Source organism: Hemiscyllium ocellatum, chromosome 1 (genome assembly GCF_020745735.1).
Source record: "Hemiscyllium ocellatum isolate sHemOce1 chromosome 1, sHemOce1.pat.X.cur, whole genome shotgun sequence".
Lineage (NCBI taxonomy): Eukaryota > Metazoa > Chordata > Chondrichthyes > Orectolobiformes > Hemiscylliidae > Hemiscyllium > Hemiscyllium ocellatum.
The window spans coordinates 37933560-37954446 of NC_083401.1; the positions used below are offsets into that span (position 1 = coordinate 37933560).

The following is a 20887-nucleotide window of genomic DNA, read 5'->3' on the forward strand; positions in this document are numbered from 1 at the left end:
CACTATCTGATATTTTCATGTTAGCTGCAAACTTACTAATCAGATTCCTAATACATTTTCCTCCAAATTATTTTTACATATTACAAACAACAAAGATCTGAGCACTGATCCCTGCAGAACACCGCAAGTTGCTGATCTTCATTCTGAAAAGCACTCTTCCACCTTGTCACTACAAAAAACTCCAGCTGCCCTACCTACACTTGTTTTTGAAACTTATTACTTGTTCAGAAAAAAAACATGGTTAGCTTGTGAGATCTCAGCTGGCAGTTGACATTAAATTGCAAGTACTGAGTGTGTTGGCAGGTTATGTATATCCCTGTATATCCCTCGAATGAGAAAAACCAGAGAGGACCGAGTTTGTGGTGGCATCCCAAGCAATTTCTTTCCAGCCCCTGTGAGAGTGAGCAGGATCTGTTAGTTGGAACAGAAAGCAGCTGAATGTTTCAATCTGCCTCAGAAAGGGAAAATGAACTGAAAGGATAAAAATCACAGAAGAGGGAGAAGTGTGGGATTTGAGATTCCTGGTGTGAGGGTAATGGCAGATAGAGTTTAATCTGGACAAATGAGAGGTGATGCATCCTGGGAGGTCAAATTCAGGTGCAAATTATACAATAAATGGCAGAACCGTTGGGAGCATTGACATACTGAGGGATCTGGGCATACAGGTCCACAGATCCCTGGAAATGGCAGTTGACTTGCAAAGTACACATGGAATTCTAACAGACAGAACCACTTCTCATTATACAGAATCATAAATGACCATAACATTTCTCATTGTTTCCTTACAAGTTGAATTTAGGTGCTGTTCTAACAGAAATAGCTGGTATTGTCAATATTAAGAACAGTGCAATTGGTAAAATGTAACATACATGGAACATAGTCTTTAGTCTGTAGATCTGCAGGGAAGAGGTCTCGTACAATGTATCCATCATCTTCAGATTTATCCAACCAACGTCCACATGGGAAGCGCAGTATTTGTCCAAGTGATGGGGCATCAATTTCTACCCAATCCAAAAACCAACCAGCACAGCCTCCTAAAAGAACACACAGGAGTAGTCAACCAGTCAACTATTAAGTCTGGAATTTCACTTAAACACATAAAGAGAAAATGTTTATTAAGGTCAAAAGGACAAGTATGGACAGAGACAAACAAGTAAGATATCTTATGGAAACAGCCCTGTTTGATCCATAAACCGGCATATGAAATGTACAACTTGCAAATTATAATTATATGGTTGATAATGTTAAAAATTAAATTCTATAGTTGCTCGGTACCTTGAGAGTTATGTAGAAACTTCACAGATGCTTCATCCTGGGTATTTATGTTTTGGCTAAAGGAAGTTACCAGTGTAGACACAATGGGCTGAATGGCCTCCTTCTACACTGCAACAATTCTATGATCACAACAGCTATTGGAAGAATGTTGTGAAACTTGAAAGGGTTAAGCAAAAATTTACAAGGATGTTGCCAGGGTTGGAGGAATTGGGCTGTAGGGAGAGGCTGAATAGGCTGGGGCTATTTTCCTTGGAGTGTCCGAGGCTGAAGGATGGCCTTGTAGAGGTTTATAAAATCATGTGGGGCATGCATAGGGTGAATAGACAAAGTCTTTTCCCTGGGGTAGGGGAATCCAGAACTAGAGGGCATAGGTTTAGGGTGAGAGGAGAAAGATATAAAAGGGTCCTAAGGGGCAACATTTTCACACAGAGGGTAAGGAATGAGCTGTCAGAGGAAGTGGTGGAGGCTGGTATTTGCAGCATATAAAAGGCATCTGGATGGGTATATGAATAGGAAGGGTTTAGAGGGATATGGGCCAAATGCTGGCAAAAGGAATTCAATTAGGTTGGAATATCTGTTCGGCATGGATGTGCTGGACATTGTTGACCACGTGGGAAGGAAATTTGCGGTCCTTGAAATAGGAGACCATCTGGGATGTCCGGAGTAGAATTGCTCTACCTGGAAGCAGAGAAGGTGGAGGCAGAGGAATTGGGAGTAAGGGATTGCGATTTTACAGGAGGTAGGGTGGGAGGAATTGTAGTCCAGGTCGCTGTGGGAGTTGGTGGGTTTGAAGTTGATGTCCGTGTTGAGTCGGTCACTGGAAATAGAGACAGAGAGGTCCAGGAAAGGAATGGAGATGTCCGAGATGGTCCAGATCAACTTGAGGTCAGGGCAGAAGGTGTTAGTGAAGTTGATGAACTGTTCCACCTTCTCGTGGGAGCACAAGGTGGCACCAATACAATCATCAATGTCGCGGAGGAAAAGGTGGGGAATGGTGCCAATGTATCTACAGAAGATGGGCTGTTCCATATATCCGACGAAGAGGCAGGCAAAGCTGGGTCCCATGCAGGTGACTATGGCTACCCTTTTAGTCTGTATGAAGTGGGTTGATTCAAAGGAGAAAATGTTGAGGGTGAGGACTGGTTCCGCCAATTGAATGAGTGTCGTTGGAGGGGTATAGTTGGATCAATGGGAGAGGAAGACACAGAGGGCTTGCAGGCCTTTGCTATGGTGGTTGGATGTGTACAGGGACTGGGTGTCCATGGTGAAGATGAGGTGTGGGGGACAAGGGAAACGAAAGTCATGGAGGAGGTGTAGGGCATGGGTGGTGTCCTGAATATATTTGGGGAGCTCCTGGGCCAACGGAAACAGGATGGTTTTGAGCTATGAGGAGGTGAGTTTAGTGGGACAAGAGTAGGCTGAGACGATGGGTTGACCGGGGCAGACAGGTTTGTGAATTTTGGGTAAGAAGTAGAACTGGGCCGTGTGGGGTTCCTGGACTATGAGATTGGAGACTGTGAATGGGAGGTCCCCTGAGGTGATGAGGCTGTGGATGGTCTGGGAGATGATGGTTTGGTGATGTGAGGTGAGGTTGTGGTAGAGGGGGCAGTAGGAGTTGATGGCCGTGAGTTGGGACCTGGCTTCGGTGATGTAGAGGTCAAAGCACCTCTTGTCTACTGGTTTAATGGTGAGGGTAGGGTTGGAGCGGAGTAAGTGGAGGGCTGCGCATTGCTCTGCATAGCATAGCAGGCTCCTGCTCCTAATTTCCAATGATCCCGGTATGGCACTGACTCTCTGTAACATCACTTCAGGGCTTACCGCGATTATCGTGTCCAATACGGATTTTTTTCAGTGCTCCAATGTCCACAGCCTCGATAGTGAATTCATCGATATTTCCTTTCTCAAACTTATTTTTGTAAGTTTTCGATGCCTTGAGGTTGACAATTCCTAAATTTAGTAAAAGAAACTTAGAGTCAGAGAGATGTACAGCACGGAAACAGACCCTTCGGTCCATGCTGACCAGATATCCTAAATTAATCAAGTTCCGTTTGCCAGCCCTTGGTCCATATCTCTCTAAATCCTTCCTATTCATATACCCATCCAGATTGTTAAATAATTTAGGGTACTGTAATCAATCACCTTCAAGCAGAGGTCAGGTATGGTGGTGCTGTGGTAATTTCAAAACCTGCACTAATAATGCACAGAGTGAGAGTTCAGATCGCACCCTGGCAGCTTTTTGTGGTAACAGAACATATAGGTAAGGATACTGAGAATGTGAACCTTTGAAACGCTTTTGAGAAAACACTTCAAATTAGGCAGGTTAGCATTTTAAAATCCATGGGATGAAAGAGGTAGCAAGGGATACAAAATATCCCTTACAAAGCAGGGAGTAGCAAGGACGAACGTTTTTGACCAGAGAGAGGTACACATGGGGGCTGTTCAGGACTTGGATCATTGCTCGTATCTCATGAAATGAGGGAAATATACATTTTTAGAAAGCTGAAAACATAGACTACAATTACCCAAACTGGGTACAGCCTTTTTTGTAACTTCATGTTGTATGACTCTATAACTATGATATTATGTGCCTCATTTAAATAGATTCACAATCATTGTTAAGTTCTTTGTGTTTCTAATGGCCCCTTTTAAAATTTCTCTCCTTGTACCTTGTACCATTTACAAAGGGCACCCGGCTGGCATATGACCAGCTTTTGCCAAAGAAGTTCCGTAACTGTTTACCACAACACATGGAGAATGGCAGACATCTCTGTCAATTCTCATTCTGCTCAGCACCTCACTCTTCTTCCAGGACTAAATACAGAGCACTTGGCAATGGCTCTTTCTTAACATGTTTTCCAAACATCATCAAAGATGAGCTTTTTTACCTGTGTCATCCTTCTCACCAAACAGGGTGATGAACACATTGGCATCTGTCCCTGCATTCTTCTTCTCTCCAGTTTTTACCCTCACGGTGTAGGTGGTGGATTGAGCTGTTAGAAACAACATATTTCTGGTTATTTATTGCGCTGTGTCAAACTTCAATCACCTTTACAGAACCAAGCAGGCTTTGCCAGCCTGGGTTACCTTCCACCACCTTCATTGAGGTACACTGCTTACAGAAAGAATGATTTGGACATGCTGGTGTTGGACTGGGGTGCACAAAGTTAAAAATCACACAACACCAGGTTATAGTCCAACAGGTTTAATTGGAAGCACTAGCTTTCGGAGCAACGAAGAAGTGGCGCTCCGAAAGGTAGTGTGCTTCCAATTAAACCTGTTGGACTATAACCTGGTTTTTTTTTAGATTAGATTAGACTTACAGTGTGGAAACAGGCCCTTCGGCCCAACAAGTCCACACCGACCCGCCGAAGCGAAACCCACCCATACCCCTACATTACCCCTTACCTAACACTACGGGCAATTTAGCATGGCCAATTCACCTGACCCGCACATCTTTGGACTGTGGGAGGAAACCGGAGCACCCGGAGGAAACCCACGCAGACACAGGGAGAACGTGCAAACTCCACACAGTCAGTCGCCTGAGTCGGGAATTGAACCCGGGTCTTCAGGCGCTGTGAGGCAGCAGCGCTAACCACTGTGCCACCGTGCCGCCCACTAAGTGTTGTGTGATTTTTAACTTTGTACAGAAAGAATGTCCATTTCACATCCTCAACACATCCAAAAGCACCTCCTCACCAATTAAGTACTTTTGAAGTGTAATCAGTGTCAGAAAGTATGGCAGTTGATTTGCACAAGGTACTCTCCCACATGTAAATAACCAGGTAGTCTGTTTAGGGTTGTGGTTGAGGGATAAAGATTGGGCCTAATATCAGCAGAAAACCACTGCTCTTGCTTGAATCTCTTAATGTCAATTTAAGATCTCACTGAAAGCCAGCTTTTGCAACACCACAGCTCCTCCCCAGTAATGCACTAAAGCATCAACCACGGACTTATACTTCTGAAATGGGGCTTAAACCCATGGCATTCTGCCCACCAATGAGCCACAGCTGAAACTTAATGGGGAATATACCCAAAACCATAAAAAATAGCGTCAGGATTGGACCATTTGGCCCCTCGACCCAGTTCCACCATTCAATAGGAACATGGTTGATCCAACATTCTTCATGACCACTTTCCTGACCTTTTCCATAACCTTTGATCCCCCTACTAATCAAGAATCTATCTATGCTAGCCTTAAATATACACAAGGACTATGCCTCACAGATCTCTGTGGCAATGAGTTACAAAGACTCACAATCCTGTGAGAGAGGAAATTTGTCTCCACCCCACTTCAATTGGCACTCCTTAATTCTAAGACTGGGCCTTCAGGTGCTAGGAGAAAGTGAGGACTGCATACACTGGAGACCAGAGTCGAGAGTGTGGTGCTGGAAAAACACAGTGGTCAGGCAGCATCTGAGGAGCAGGAGGATCAACGTTTCAAGCATAAGCACTTCATCAAGAATGGGCCAAGGGGGCTGAGAGATAAACGCATTTTAAGTTATCTTCATGTCCTACACTTACCCATGGGGGGGGGGGAAATACCCTCTCAGCATTTTCCCTGTCTAGCCCCTTAAGAATCCTATCACAAGACACAAGGCAGCAGAATGTTTCAGGAAATATCTTGGCTCACAAAATATGTCTCTGGTTGGACAACTCAAATACATCACATCATTTGCGAGGCTGGAAAAAATGAGTTGTTTCTTCAATGACTTTTCTCACCTTTCTGTTCGAGGCCTAGTGTTGCCTGAGATTGTTTGCCTCTGTCTGAACCTTTGTTCAGGAATGCCTCATCTACAGGAACGAGTTCCCTTGCTATCTGGCCATCATCTTCATCAACAGCTAACCATCGTTCACAAGGGAAGAAATACCTGGTGAAACAGCAAATTTGTGAATGACTATTGCATAACTATGTCTTTATAACCCCATGCCCCATAATACTTCCAAGTTATTAGATGGATGAATGGGCTCTAGCCTCAAATAATGCTGTTCTTGCGAATGCATGCTAATGCATAGTGCATACCCTGTGCAATGTAACCTATATGCCTCTGTCTAAGTATATTTACAATCTCTGATCTGTACATTCTTGCTTACTATGATCTGCCTATACTGCTCGTAACAAAACTTTTCACTGTACTTCAGTACACATTACAACAAATCAACCACTTAATCAATCAAATAAATGTGTGGACCCTGTGGAAATCGGAGCGGTCCCAAACAAATATTTCTCATCTGTTTTACTCAGGAGAATATTGTAGAGAAGACTGAGGTACGGACTATTAGACGAGAAAGGATTGAGGTTAGTAAGGAGGAGGTGTAATCAATTCTAGAAGATGTGAACGTAGATAAGTCCTCTGGGCCATTTGGGATTTATCTGAGGTCTCTCCGGGAAGCTTGGGAAGAGATGGCGGAGCCTTTGGCCTAGATCTTTAAATTGTCATTGTCTACAGATTTAGTACCCGAGAACTGGAGGATTGCAAATGTTGTGCCCTTGTTCAAGAAGGGCAGTAGAGATGACCCAGGTAATTATAGACCAGTCAGCCTATTGTAGGAAGGGTTTTGGAAAGGATTATAAGAGATAGGATTTATAATCATCTAGCAAGCAACAATTTGATTGGAGATAGTCAACCTGGTTTCGTCAAGGGCAGTTCCTGTCTCACAACCCTCATTGAGTTTTTTGAGAAGGTGACCAAGCATGTTGATGAGGGTAGGGCAGTTGACGTAGTGTACATGGACTTCAGTAACACCTTTGATAAGGACCCATATGGTAGGCTTTCGGAGAAAATGCGGAGGCATGGGATTGAGGGTGATTTAGCAGTTTGGATTAGAAACTGGCTTTCTGGAAGAAGGCAGCGAGTGGTTGATGGAAAATATTCAGCCTGGAGTCTGGTCTGTTTTGGGACCACTGCTGTTTGTCATTTTTATAAAAGACTTGGACGGGTTAGTAGATGGGTTAGTAAGTTTGCAGATGACACTAAAGTCGGTGGAGTGGTAGAGAGTGTGGAAAAATATTGCAGGTTGCAGGGGGACTTGGATAAACTGTAGAATTGGTCTGAGAGGTGGCAAATGGAGTTCAATGCAGATAAATGCAAAGTGATTCACTTTGGGAAGAACAACAGGAAGGCAGAACACTGGGTCAATGGAAATATTGTTGGTAGTGTGGATGTGCAGAGGGATCTTGGTGTCCATGTACATAGATGCCTGAAAATTGCCATCCAACTTGATAGTACTGTTAAGAAGGCATACGGTGTGTTAGGTTTTATTGGTAGAGGGATTGAGTTCCGGAGCCGTAATGTCATACTGCAACTGTACAAAATGCTAGTGTGGCCACACGTGGAATATTGTGTACAGATCTGGTCGCCCCATTACAGGAAGGATGTGGAAGCATTGGAAAAGATACAGAGGAGATTTACCAGGATGTTGCCTGGTCTAGAGGGAAAGTCATATGAAGAAACACTGAGGGGCTTGGGTCTGTTCTTATTGGAGAGAAGAAAGCTAAAGAGGGATTTAATAGAGATATACAAAATGATCAGAGGATTAGATAGGGTGGACAGTGAGAGTCTTTTTTCTAGGATGATGATGTCGGCTTGTACGAGGGGGCATAGCTGCAAACTGAGGGGTGATAGATTTAAGACAGATATCAGAGGCAGGTTCTTTACTCAGAGAATGGTAAGGGTGTGGAATGCCCTGCCTGGCAATGTAGTTAACTCAGCCACATTAGGGGCATTTAATCAATCCTTGGATAAGCACATCTTGGATGACGATGGGATAGTGTGAGGGAATGGGCTTAGATTAGTTCACAGATTAGTGCAACATCGAGGGCCGAAGGGCCTGTGTACGCTGTTTATTCTATGTTCTATGCTATAAATGGAAAGTTCAAATCACAAAATTAACCCATCAAACTTTAGTAAATCAGTAAGTAACCAATAGGACATGGATTAAGTATGGTTGTTGAGGAATGATTTGCCTTCTAAAAGCGAATTCAATCTCATGATGGAAAATGTAGAAATGGAAGAAATAAACTTGATACCTGTGAACCAATGCCAGGAAAATACACTGAAATCTTTTTCTTTATTTTGTAAAAACCCAATTGGACTCAAGGTTGAATCTGACATCCTCTCCCCATCACAGGATTCCATCCCCGCAGTACGGGATTGACTTTCAATGCTTTATGGCAAATAATAGATGTTGAGTAGATATGACCTTGTAGGTTTTCCTACATTCTACAGAAAAATTTTCAAAAGCTTTGAACCATTCTTCTATCCCATATTACATTCTCAATAAACTTACCACATTCTAGAAACTACGTGTACAGATTAACATAGAATTAGATTATTTTTTGTTCCAGATATATCATTAATTAGTTGAAAAAAACATATTGGCATAGAAAGGAGAAAAATGTTTGTATAATGGAGGTAAAGTTTCTGATATAATATGATAGTTACAATTCCAACCCTCACACTTTGAACACATTGATACTCACGTAGTCTCATCCTTCTCATCAACAATTTCCACCCTGTCCAGAAACCAGGCAGCATTTCCTCCCGAATTATCATGTCGAATGCGTAGTTTCCTTAATACACCTAGGTCAATGGCTTTGATCAAAAATATATCTTCCTACATTGAAAATCAAAATATGACAATAGCACGTATATTATAGGAAGTTCAAACATCCGGCGACAGATTTGTCTGTCCTCCTCATGTCCGTAACCCTGATACATTCATGATAGATATATTCATTTAAATTCCACCTTAAGCCTCAATGCTCCTCCACTTCACTTTCCTTCTTAAAGATATTCCATAAATCTAACTCTCTGACTAAGCTTTTAGCAATTTGCCCTATTTCCTAGGTCAGTCTCAAACATTGTTTTATAAAGGAGCTTGGAATGTTTCATGATGTTAAAGGTGCTATACAAATATAAGTTGTTGTTTTTGATGTCCCAATTCCAAGGCCCTGACAATAAAATTGAAAAAAAAATTTTAAAAAAGGAACAGGTGTAGGCCATTCAGCCCCTCAAGCCTGCTCCGCCAATCAACAGGATCATAGCTCATCCGACATTCCTCACAACAACTTTCCCATAACCATTGATTCCAAGAGTCTATCTATCTCAGCCTTAAGTATACAAAAGGACTTTGCTTCCACAGTTCTGTGTAGCAAGGAGTTCCAAAGACTCAGGGAGGTGATAGCCTCATGGTATTATTGCTAGACTGTTAATCCTGAAACCCAGTTAATATTTAGGATACCCAGGTTCAAATCCCAAAATGGCAGATGATGGAATTTGAACTGACTAAACATCTGGAGATATATTTGAACATCAGGGATAGATTTCCCTCCCCACCCAATTCCGCCTTCCGCAAAGACCGTTCCCTGCGTGACTACCTGGTCAGGTCCATGGCCCCCTACAACCCACCCTCCCTTCCTGGCACCCTCCCCTGCTACTGCAGGAATTGCAAAACCTGCACCCACACCTCCTCCCTCACCTCCATCCAAGGCCCCAAAGGAGCCTTCCATATCCATCAAAGTTTTACCTGCACATCCATTAATATCATTCATTGTATCCATTGCTCCTGATGCAATCTCCTCTACATTGGGGAGACTGGACGCCTCCTAGCAGAGCGCTTTAGGGAACATCTCCGCGAATCCCGCACCAATCAACCCCACTGCCCTGTGGCCCAACATTTCAACTCCCTTTCCCACTCTGCCAAGGATATGCAGGTCCTGGGCATCTTCCACTGCTGCTCCCTCACCACCCAATGCCTGGAGGAAGGACATCTGCCTCAGAACACTTCAACCCCAGAGCATCAATGTGGACTTCACCAGTTTCCTCGTTTCCTCATTTCCCCTTCCCCCACCTCACCCCAGTTCCAAACTTCCAGCTCAGCACTGTCCCCATTACCTGTCCTACCTGCCTACCTTCCTTTCCATCTATCCACTCCACCCTCCTCTCTGACCTATGACCTTCATCCCCACCCCCATTCACCCATTGTACTCTTTGCTACCTTCTCCCCACCCCCACCCCCTCTCGTTTATCTCTCCACTCTGCAGGCACCCTGCCTCTATTCCTGATGAAGGGCTTTTGCCCAAAACGTCGATTTTCCTGCTCCTTGGATGCTGCCTTGACCTGCTATGCTTTACTCTAGACTCTGGTTTCCAGCATCTGCAGTCCTTGTTTTTATCTAGTTGACTACCACCCTGTTGCATTTACACCCATCATCATGAAGTGCTCTGAGAGGCTTGTGATAAAGCACATTAAGACCCTGCTGCCCACCTCACTGGACATCCTGCAGTTTGCGTATCGGCCAAACTGCTCAACAAATGATGCCATTTATCATCATTCGGTCTCTCACAGTCAGACTGTGCAACAGTTTCTTCCCCCAAGCCATCAGGCTCCTTAACACAGTATAATCAGACTCTTTTCCATCTGAAATTCTTTGCACGACTTTGAATTCCTGTTAGAAGAATGTCTATTATTTATCATTCCTCTGTTACACTGTAACCTGTGTGTTTTGCACTCCTTATGCACTTAATGCCGTGTACGGTTGTGTAGTTTGTGCTGTCCATGTAGCAGCCTTGATCCTGGAGGAACATTGTCTCCGTTTTTACTGTATCAGTTGTATATGATAGAAATGACAAACAAAAAGCTACACTACTCTAATGACAATTATGAATCGACTGTTGATTCACTAATGTCCTTTAGGAAAGGAAACTGCCATCCTTACCTGGTCTGGCCTACATGTGACTCCATACCCACAACAATGTGGTTGACTCTTAACTGCCCTCTGGGCATAAGTATTGGCCTAGCCAGCAATGTCCTCATCACATGATGAATTAAAAAACACTCAGAGAGGAAATTCCTCTAGTTCTAGAGGGGAACCATCCTCTCAGCATTCACCTTGTCAAACTCCTTAAGAATCCTATATGTTTCAATGAGATCACCTCTCATTCTTCTAAACTCCAGTGAGTAGAGCCCTAACCTGTTTAGCCTTTGTTCGACCTATGCCAAGTATCCTAGTGAATGGATAGTGTGGGCGGCACGGTGGCACTGTGGGCAGCACGGTGGCACAGTGGTTAGCACTCACAGCGCCTGAGACCCGGGTTCAATTCCCGACTCAGGCGACTGACTGTGTGGAGTTTGCACGTTTTCCCCGTGTCTGCGTGGGTTTCCTCCGGGTGCTCCGGTTTCCTCCCACAGTCACAAAGATGTGCGGGTCAGGTGAATTGGCCATGCTAAATTGCCCGTAGTGTTAGGTAAGGGGTAAATGTAGGGGTATGGGTGGGTTGCGCTTCGGTGGGTCGGTGTGGACTTGTTGGGCCAAAGGGCCTGTTTCCACACTGTAAGTAATCTAATCTAATCTAATCTAATCTAATCTAACTATGTCCAATGTCAAGATATCTTTCCTTCAATAAAGGGACCAAACTACTCCCAGTACTCCAGATGTGGTCTCACCAGCACTTCCTATAGTTGCAATAAGATTTCCCTACTCTTATGTTCCAAATCCCTTGAAACAAAAGTCATTCCTGATTACCTGCTGCACCTGTGTGCTGGCCTTCTATGCACAAGTATGGCCAAGTCATTTAGTATTGCAGCTTTCTGCAGTTATTCTCCATTTAAATAATATTATGTTCTTTTCCTCTCCCTTCCAAAATGAACAACTTTGTATTTTCCCACATTTTACTCTGTTTGACAATTTTTTGCTTACTTACTTAAACTATCAATCTCTCTCTGTAAACTTTTTGTATCCCTCTCAGACTTAATTTCCACTTTTTTTTAGGTCATCTGCAAATCTGGCTACAGTACATTAATTTCCTTCCTCCAAGTCATCAAGACACATTGCAAACAGTTGCAGTACCAGCACTGATCCCTGCGGAACCCTATTAGTCACAGATCACCAACATGAAAAAGAACACCTTATCCCCACTGTTGTTTTTTGCCCATTAGTCAATTCTCTATCCACACCAATATATTACCTCCAAAATTGTGGGCTCTAATCTAATGATTTAATGTCTTGTAAGATGCCTTGTTGAATGAATGCCTTCTGGGATCCAACTACAGGTTCCCCTCTATCCAGTCTGGTTGAGACTTTCTTGAAAAACTCTAATAAATTAGTCAAACACTGTTTCCCTTTCATGAAGCCATGCTGACTCTGCTGGATTTGATTATGATTTTCCAAATGTTCTGCTGTTACTTCCTTAATAATTGATTCCAGTACTTTTCCATGTATTAGGTATTAGACTAATCCACCTACAGTTATCCACTTCTGGCTGCCCTACCTTTTTGAATGCGGGTGTCACTTTAGCAGTTTTCCAAATCACTGGTACCTCTCCAGAATCCAGTGATAAAGTTACAACCAATATATCCACTATCTGAAACAGGAGGGTTGGATGCAGACATTCATTCAGAAACTCAAACAGCCTATGTAAGCAGAGTTAATTAGTCTGAACTTGATTCTTGCAGAGGCACAGGCTGTAGTGGACTACCTGAATATCCAGCTATATTGTGCAGTAGTAGCTAGCATATGTCAGTAGCTAAACATATGCGTTCTCACATAATGTCCAACCATACACTTTACAAGTAAAGGTTGTTGGATAGTGGAACTCTCAGCAAAGAAGTCTGACGCCAGTTGTGTGATGCCTATGGCTGTCATGGCTAAATTAGTTCTTTTTGAACTAACTCAAAATTAGATCTAGGACCAGCCTGGTCTAATATTTCTAATGCATACTACATCACACTTTTATTCATTGAACAATTACTATGATCAATGCAAAACCTCCCTCACATCCACACCTCAGTTCAACAACTGTAATGTACCTGTCCTCTTTCAAACTTGTTGAGATGGTTTGACATCTTCAGGCTACGTTCTCCAGTGTCTGTTGTCTCACCATAGATGTTAATGAAGACATTGGCATCTGTTCCTGCACCCATGACATTTCCAGTAATTACGTGAACTGTGTATGAGTTTTCTGCAAATGGGACAGTCATGAAGCAAACATTGTTGATATCCCTGGTTGCATTTTGCAAAATTGTTGTGACAATGCAATTCTAATCATTTAATCTTTCAAAAAAATGTTTGTTGCTCTGAAGGGGTAATTCTATCTGAAGTTGGCTTTCAGAAACCTCTTGGAATCAGATACAATGTTGGATTGACACCTGCACACTGTTACTCTCTACTAATGTCAATGAAAAGTACCATCTCATGAGATGTAATATCGACATTTTGCTCAAATCTGTTTGTTTCCCAACAGGATCTTCACTTTAAATTAGTGACCAGAATTTCTATCAATATTGGACCAACCTTTAGGCACTTGGCTCACAATGATAGGGGATATAGTAAAGGGATCAGATTCACTCCAGTTGAGTTTGAGATGGAGACTAATGGAAGAACTGGGCAGCCTGTGTACAAAATGAGTCTGGAAAGAATAAGGCCTCATGTGAAGATGAAAATCCTCAGGACTTTTGGTACAAGTTGGGTTTTCTGGAGGGACAGGACCTAATGTATCACGGTATCACCTGAGAGGTGAGATATTGTGGGGTTTAAGGAGTAGACACTCCACCCTCATCATACATGAATAGAATCTCAGAAGAAGAAAAAGGCTTCCAACACAGAATGTTCTTGTAATCCACCCTAAAGCCCCTGGTGCTGAAGGCTGTCAGAAGGTCTTGTTTTCCATCAATAAGAATGCCGAGGTTAAGTACAGAACAAGTTGGATACAGTGTAGAGCTTCCTCAGGTATGGCATGTTTTAAAATCAATTTACATTCCCTGTTGCTTGTCTGATGTCCTGAAGCCTTAATACTTCATATAAAACAGAAATCAGCAACTAATTTTTAAATAACGGGGTCATACAGAACTTGGGTTTTACTGAAAAAAGACACATTTATTGATGTTTTGTGTCTTGTGCCCTTTAGAATGTGTGCAACAAAAAGCCAAAATAAAATGAAAACAACAATTATGCTGCAAGGAGAATACTGATTGGTTGTCAAATGGAGTCTGATTGTTCGAGACATTGCCACTGAGAACGCACCTGTTAGTGGTGACTGACAGTTAACTGTCAAGGTTTCTTTAGATTTTAAATTTGGATGGCTGACTCTGATTAGTGAAGGCATTGCCCTGAGTAATAAGAAACAGGTAAAGCCAGCTTTTGGACATTGCTACTATGTAGTAGCAAAGTAAACGGTGTTGGACACTAATAGGATACTACTGTCAAACCAAACAAAAGTTCTATTTATCAGATAAATGAGTAATATGGTATTTGACTTTCAATGCCAGTTACACTACTATGCAGGCCATCCATTCCAAAGACTGGCAGATTTCATCAAGCAACATATCCTTTCAGCTGTTTGCAACCACTGAACTATATCCAATCAGCCTGTGCTTGCAAGATTCACACCAGTAACCAATGATTGATGCAACTCCACAATTTGACAGTCGTTGCTACACAGTGCTGAGTGTGTGAGGAATTATGCTGACAACCAATTTAGGATTGTCAGTCAGGCTCACAGCCTAGCAAACTTGTGTGTATTTGAAGCTATCTATGTTAACACACAAAGCTTTGTTCTTTCTGTCTATAAAGAACATGTACACAAACTGCAAACTTCTGTGCAACAAAACTGGAGACGGCCATTCTCTAGTTCACTTCTCATGGCAATGTCTTGACCATTCTGAGTCAATCTGCTTGTTTAAAATTAAACAAAGTTTGCCAGTCAGCTACCGGTTATAATTAACTGGCACATTCTCCATGACAATGCTCTGCAATAGGAGACCACGTGCCAATGAATCAGCAATCTCCTCCTTGAATTATTATTCACCCGAATTGCCCTGATATGGAAATGAGCAGCCAAAATTGCAAAGTGTCAGTGGGTTTCCCACGCCACTCAGGAATCTTCAATAATGATTGCCAAATGGAGTGAGTACAATTTAAAAAGAAACATTTTAATATGGGCCATCTGGTACTAGCCAGGAGTGGCCTCCCTTCTATTATCCTTCCCTCCTGTTCCAATTTACCTCAAGCCGCAAACTCACCAAATTTGACACGGGAGAGCTTCAATAGGAAGTATAGCAGATGCTAGGATTGCTCCCAAAGTGTTGGAATCAATGCTAACATTCAATTTTGTGAGCCACTTTGTTGGTATTCATATGAAAATGGGCCATATTCAATTTCTACAGAACTGTATTTTCTGTTACTTGTAGTGCTCTGAAAGCTCTCTCATTGCATAAAAGGAACATGCACTCATTCATAGAGGAAAAGTACATGGAACTTGCGAACTGAGTTTATTTCCCTATTAAAATTGAGCAAGTGGCCACATTAGCACACAGGACTAGTATTAGATGATGGTCAGTGAGGAATGGGGAGTGAATGCCAAGGTCAGGAGAGTGTTAAGTTAAAACATACAAGATTAAAAAAAAGTGAAAGAAGTTCAGGCAGAAAAGTATGCGCAGGCTATATATTTTGGGAATAAAAGTTAATTAATCTCAGGTAATTCCAGTGTTTTATGTCTGCTTTCACTCTCTGTTGTGTAGCCTGTCTTTTTGCCTGTCCTACTCTCTCATGACAACCAATTTTTAAGTCTGGCAAGGGAGTTTTCACATCGTTATACTTCGTGCAATGGAAACAATGTGTGAACATTGAATTTGGGCTGATAACTTTGATCAGTGTTTTGCTTGGGATGTCTTTTTGTTGATTTCGTCAACATTCAATGGTAAGTGAAAACGACACAACAACAGAGACGTACAAAGTTTGAATTGTGTACTGGAATACTGGTTGACAAACATTTTTGTTTAGTTATTGTGACTTTGGTTTGGCTGAGTGATTAATTTAATGTTTAGCCTGTCACTTAATTACCATGCCATGTTTATGACTAATGTCATTTATTAATTTGAAACGCTAAACAAATTGTGAAATTATGTTATTTTTGTGGAAGTACCCAAAGAGAGGGTGTCAAGGTATTAAGTTTGCCCACTGGGTACTATTTTCCCTAACTCACCTTCCAGGTCATCGTATTCCTCTGGCAAGAGCTCCACCACGAGCTCTCTGTCTCCCTCATCTCTGGCAAGCCAGCGCTGACAGTTGAAGGTGTAGGTCTCCACCACCTCTTCTTGCAGGCCATCAGCATCCTTCTCAACCTTCTTCTTCTTTTTCTTCTTCTTCTTGTCATCCTCCACGACCCTGAAGTTTAGTCGATTGATTGTGACTGACTCCAGGAACCAGCCTGGAGCTAAGCCACTTCCATCATGACCAATTCGGAGCTTGATCAACCTGCCAACATTCCGGGCCTCAACCTGTGTCCATGAGAATCAGCTGTTTCAGTGAGAGCGCCAAGTCTGAGTTACTCTACACTTTAGATAATCTGAGTGTGAAGAGGTGTACATACCAGGTAAAACCAGCTCACTGCAAACACAGCTTTTACTGCTCTTTGTTTTTTCTTAATGGTGATGGATAGTATAAGTACAATTGATACCAGCTCACCAATTATCTGTGTGCTGGCATAGCTAGCTGAAGTCCTCGCTGTGTGAAACCCTGGTATCAGAGGGAGGGGCATCGATTGGAATCTACCCCTGTACATATTGGTTGCACTCCATCTCACTGCCTCACTTAGCTACTGCAAACTCTTATTGCCACCCTGGGATGATCTTCATATCCAGTTCAACAGTTTCCACTTTTTCCAGGTCCATGTCACATTTCCCCACTTACTTGGCCACCTGGTGTATCTCATATAGAGACATAAGTGAGTGAAAATCTCTTCAAAGAGATTGAAGCCATTATTTTTGAATTCTGCTACAACTCATGCTCCCAACATTATCTCTCTTACTTGCTGGTCACTCATTTCAATCTCAATCATGTACAACAAGGCCACTTTTGTTTGATACAGAGCTGAGCTCCATGCCTGGTTTGCCATAAAGCCTTCTTGCTTTCATCTTTTTGTATGATCACCCATCTCAGTCTCCATTTATCCTTCAAATGCTGCATTCTCCAGTGCCCCTCCTTCAATTAATCTTCATCCAAGCCTACCTTAAACATCTCTGTCGCTCCTCGCACAAAGTTGTCTGACCGACTTCGAAGGCGGACTACTTCTGTCTTTCCAAGCTCTCCATATATCTGGATGAAGACTTTGGCATCAGTGCCAGCTCCAGTGACATCTCCTGTGCGTACTGCTACTTCGTAATTGATCACTGGTCAAAGACACAGGAAATGGAAGTGAGATACACAAAGATGTAGGTGCACAACTCGATAGCCAATGGCAAAGTGCCTAACTGAGGGTAAATTCATTGCTCCTGCAGTGACCTGCACTGGAAAGTCAAGTGGACTGGGATTGTGTGGTAGTGTGTGTGTGTTGCTGTCCCTCGGAAAGTGGATGTAATTTGCTCATGGCAGGAATGTGTGGATTAAGTCTTTTCATAGGATGAAGTTGTTGGGTTGCAGCTAGTACACTGACCAAGAGATGCTCCTGCTCTTACCATCTGCTGTTGATGTTTTGAAAACTAGAGTTGGAATGCTGCGGGCTCATAATGTTTTCACATTCCCTTTGACAGTGTATTCCCACTCCACCTAAAGGATCAGAAATTTACCATCAGGTAGCTTTGCACGTTGGAAGGAAGTGGTCAAAAATTGGCAGGCATCAGGTAAGGTGAGACAGTGCACAGACCTCTTTCGTTCAGGCAACAAGGTAACACCACTAGAGTTCCACAAAAAAGCAAGTACATAAAACATTTTCTATCCAGAGGCCAAAGTACCATCAGTTGTTGCAGCTGTGCTTTAGAATCAGTAAAGTCAAAAGGATTCTTCAAAGATGGGAAGCCTAGGAAGAGCAAAGCAATGTGGCTGATTCCTGCTTCCAGATGATTGGCGTTTGAGGAAAGATTAGAAGACTCACCAGCCTTACAGAGGCTGAATGATAGAAGACCCTCATTTGGATATCGGCTTCAAAATGGAATAGAAAAGTTTAACCTGGAGTATTATATCAAACTAAATTATGTAGGTAAAAAGCCAAAGATATTAATTAGCTAAAGGTAAGTTAATGTCCATAAGCCCCTCATCATTCAAAGAGCAATCAATGGCTGGAATATCATTTCATAAAAGGTAGTGGAGAGGTGGTCTCTAGAACTGTTCAAATGCATGGATTCATGAAGGGAAGGTCATGCCTGTCAAAACTCATGGTGTTTTTTGAAGAGGTGACTGAAGTAGTGTCCAGAGGTAAGATGACGGACAGTGTTTATACAGATTTCCAGAAGGCTTTTGAAAAAGTCCCACACAAGGGACTGTTAGCTAAGGAAAGAAGTTCATGGAATTGAGGGAATGCAGATGGGAAACTGGTTGAGTGGCAGGAAACAGAGACTCAAATTGGCAGGACATGGTGAGTGGTGTCTTGTGAGGATCTGTGTTGGTGCCTCAATTATTTACAAGATACATCAATTACTTATATAATGGTGTAAAAAGTCAAATATTCAAATTTTGCCATCATAGGCAGCATTGTCATACAGATATACAGCACGGAAACAGACTCTTTGGTCCAACTTGTCCATACTGACCAGATATCCGATATAAATTTAATCCCATTTGCCAGCATTTGGCACACATCCCTCTAAACCCTTCCTATTCATATACCCATCCAGATGCATTTTAATTGTTGTAATAATATCAATCTCCACCACTTCTCTGGCAGCTTAGTCCATACACGTACCACCCTCTACATGAAAAGGTTGCCCTTTAGGTTCCTTTTATATCTTCCCACTTACCTCAAACCCATGACCACTTGTTTTGGACTTCACCACCCCAGGGAAAAGACCTTGCCTATTTATCCTTTCCATGACCCTCATCATTTACAAAGCTCTGGAAGGTCATCCTTCAACCTCCGACACTGCAGGGAATAGTCCCAGCCTATTCAGCCTCTCCCTATCGCTCAAACACTCCAACCCTGACAACATTACTGTAAATTTTCTGAACCCGTTCAAGTTTCACAACCTCCTTCCTAAAGCAGGGAGACCAGAATTGCACTCAATGCTCCAAAAGTGACCAAAACAATGTCCTGTACAGCTGCAACATGACCTCCCAACTCCTACACTCAATGCACTGACCAATAAAAGCAAACATACAAAACACCTTCTTCACTATCCTGCCTAACTGTGACTCCACTTCCAAGGAACTATAAACCCGCACTCAACGCCTTTTTGTTCAGCAACACTCCCCAGGACCTTGCCATTAAGTGTATAGGTCTTGCTCCCTAATTTGCCTTTCCAAAATGCAGCACCTCACATTTATCTAAATTAAAGTCCATCTGCCATTCCTCAGCCCATTGGCCCATCTGTACTTTGAAGTAACTTTATTCGCTGTCAACTAAAACCTCCAATTGTAGTGGTATCTGCGAACTTACTAACCACATTTCCTATGTTCACATCCAAATCAGTTATATAAATAATGAAAAGCAGTGGACCCAGCACTGATCCTTGTGGCACATTGCTGGTCACAGGCCTCCAGTCTCCTACCTTTGAGCCAGTTCTGTATCCAAATGTCTAGTTATCCCTGAATTCCACGTGATCTAACCTTGCTAATAAGTCTACTGTGAGGAACTTTGTTGAATGCCTTACTGAAATCCATATATATCTTATTTACCCTCATCAATCTTCTTTGTTATTTCTTCAAAAAACTCAATCAAGATAGTGAGGCATAATTAAGCCATGTTGATCAGGTACTGGGAAATTTATCCACCTTTACGAGTTTTCAGACATCCAGCACCACTTCCCCTGTAGAATGAACATTTTTCAAGATGTTGCTATTTATTCCCCCACATTCTATAACTTCCATTTCCTTCTCCACAGTAAACACTTATGCAAAATAATTATAACAGGGTGTTGATAGCTTAGGTGGATGGGAAAAAGCTGTGGCAGATGGATTTTAATATAAGTAACTGTGAGGTTATCCATTTTGGACTGAGAAAGGATAGAGTCTTATTCTACGTTTTGGAAGGCATAAAATTCAATAAAGTGGGTGTCCAATAAGATTTGGGGGTTCAGGTGTATAGCTCTTTAAATGCCACAAACAGGTGCAGAAAATAGTTGAGAAGGCTAATGAAATGCTGGAGCTTAAGGATCTGAGCAAATCTGGGCACCACAGCTTAGGAAGTATGTGTTGGTCCTTGAGAACGTTCAACACAGGTTTACAAGGACGATATCTGGACTTCAGGAGTTAAATTGTGAGGAGGAGTTAGAAAAATTTGGCCTTTATTCACTAGAATTTAGAAGGTCAGGGTGTGATCTAACTGAGGTCTTCAGGATATTAACAGGTAGATAACTGGTAGATAAACATAAACTATTTCCATTGTTTAAAGATTTTAGAACCAGAGACATAGTCTAAGAATTATGGTCAGATCATTCAGGAGAGATGTCACAAAGCATTTCTACACATGTAATGGAGGTTTGGAACTCTCTTCCTAAAGCAGCAGTCCATAGTAATTCAATTGTTAAATTTAAATCTGAGATAGACAATTTTTATCAAGTAAGAGATATGGGTCCAAGGCAGGCATATGGAATTAGACCACAGATCGGCCGTGATCTTACTGAGGGGATGAATGTCCAACTCCTGCTCCTATATTTTTAAATAGTACTAGCTGTGTTGATAGCCA

The 20887-nt window shown here is 42.3% G+C and overlaps 1 protein-coding gene across 1 annotated transcript in view; it reads right to left on the reverse strand.

Moving 5' to 3' along the window:
* LOC132818151 (lipoxygenase homology domain-containing protein 1-like) overlaps positions 1-20887 on the reverse strand; it is a 216951-nt gene that overhangs the window by 43467 nt on the left and 152597 nt on the right. Inside the window, exons 28-35 of the mRNA XM_060828922.1 lie at positions 17281-17441; positions 16256-16550; positions 13083-13234; positions 8756-8889; positions 5995-6143; positions 4161-4265; positions 3094-3222; positions 870-1034 (exon numbers count right to left, since the gene is read on the reverse strand). Coding sequence (XP_060684905.1) covers positions 870-1034; positions 3094-3222; positions 4161-4265; positions 5995-6143; positions 8756-8889; positions 13083-13234; positions 16256-16550; positions 17281-17441 — 1290 coding nt within the window. The remainder of the gene's footprint in view (positions 1-869; positions 1035-3093; positions 3223-4160; positions 4266-5994; positions 6144-8755; positions 8890-13082; positions 13235-16255; positions 16551-17280; positions 17442-20887) is intronic.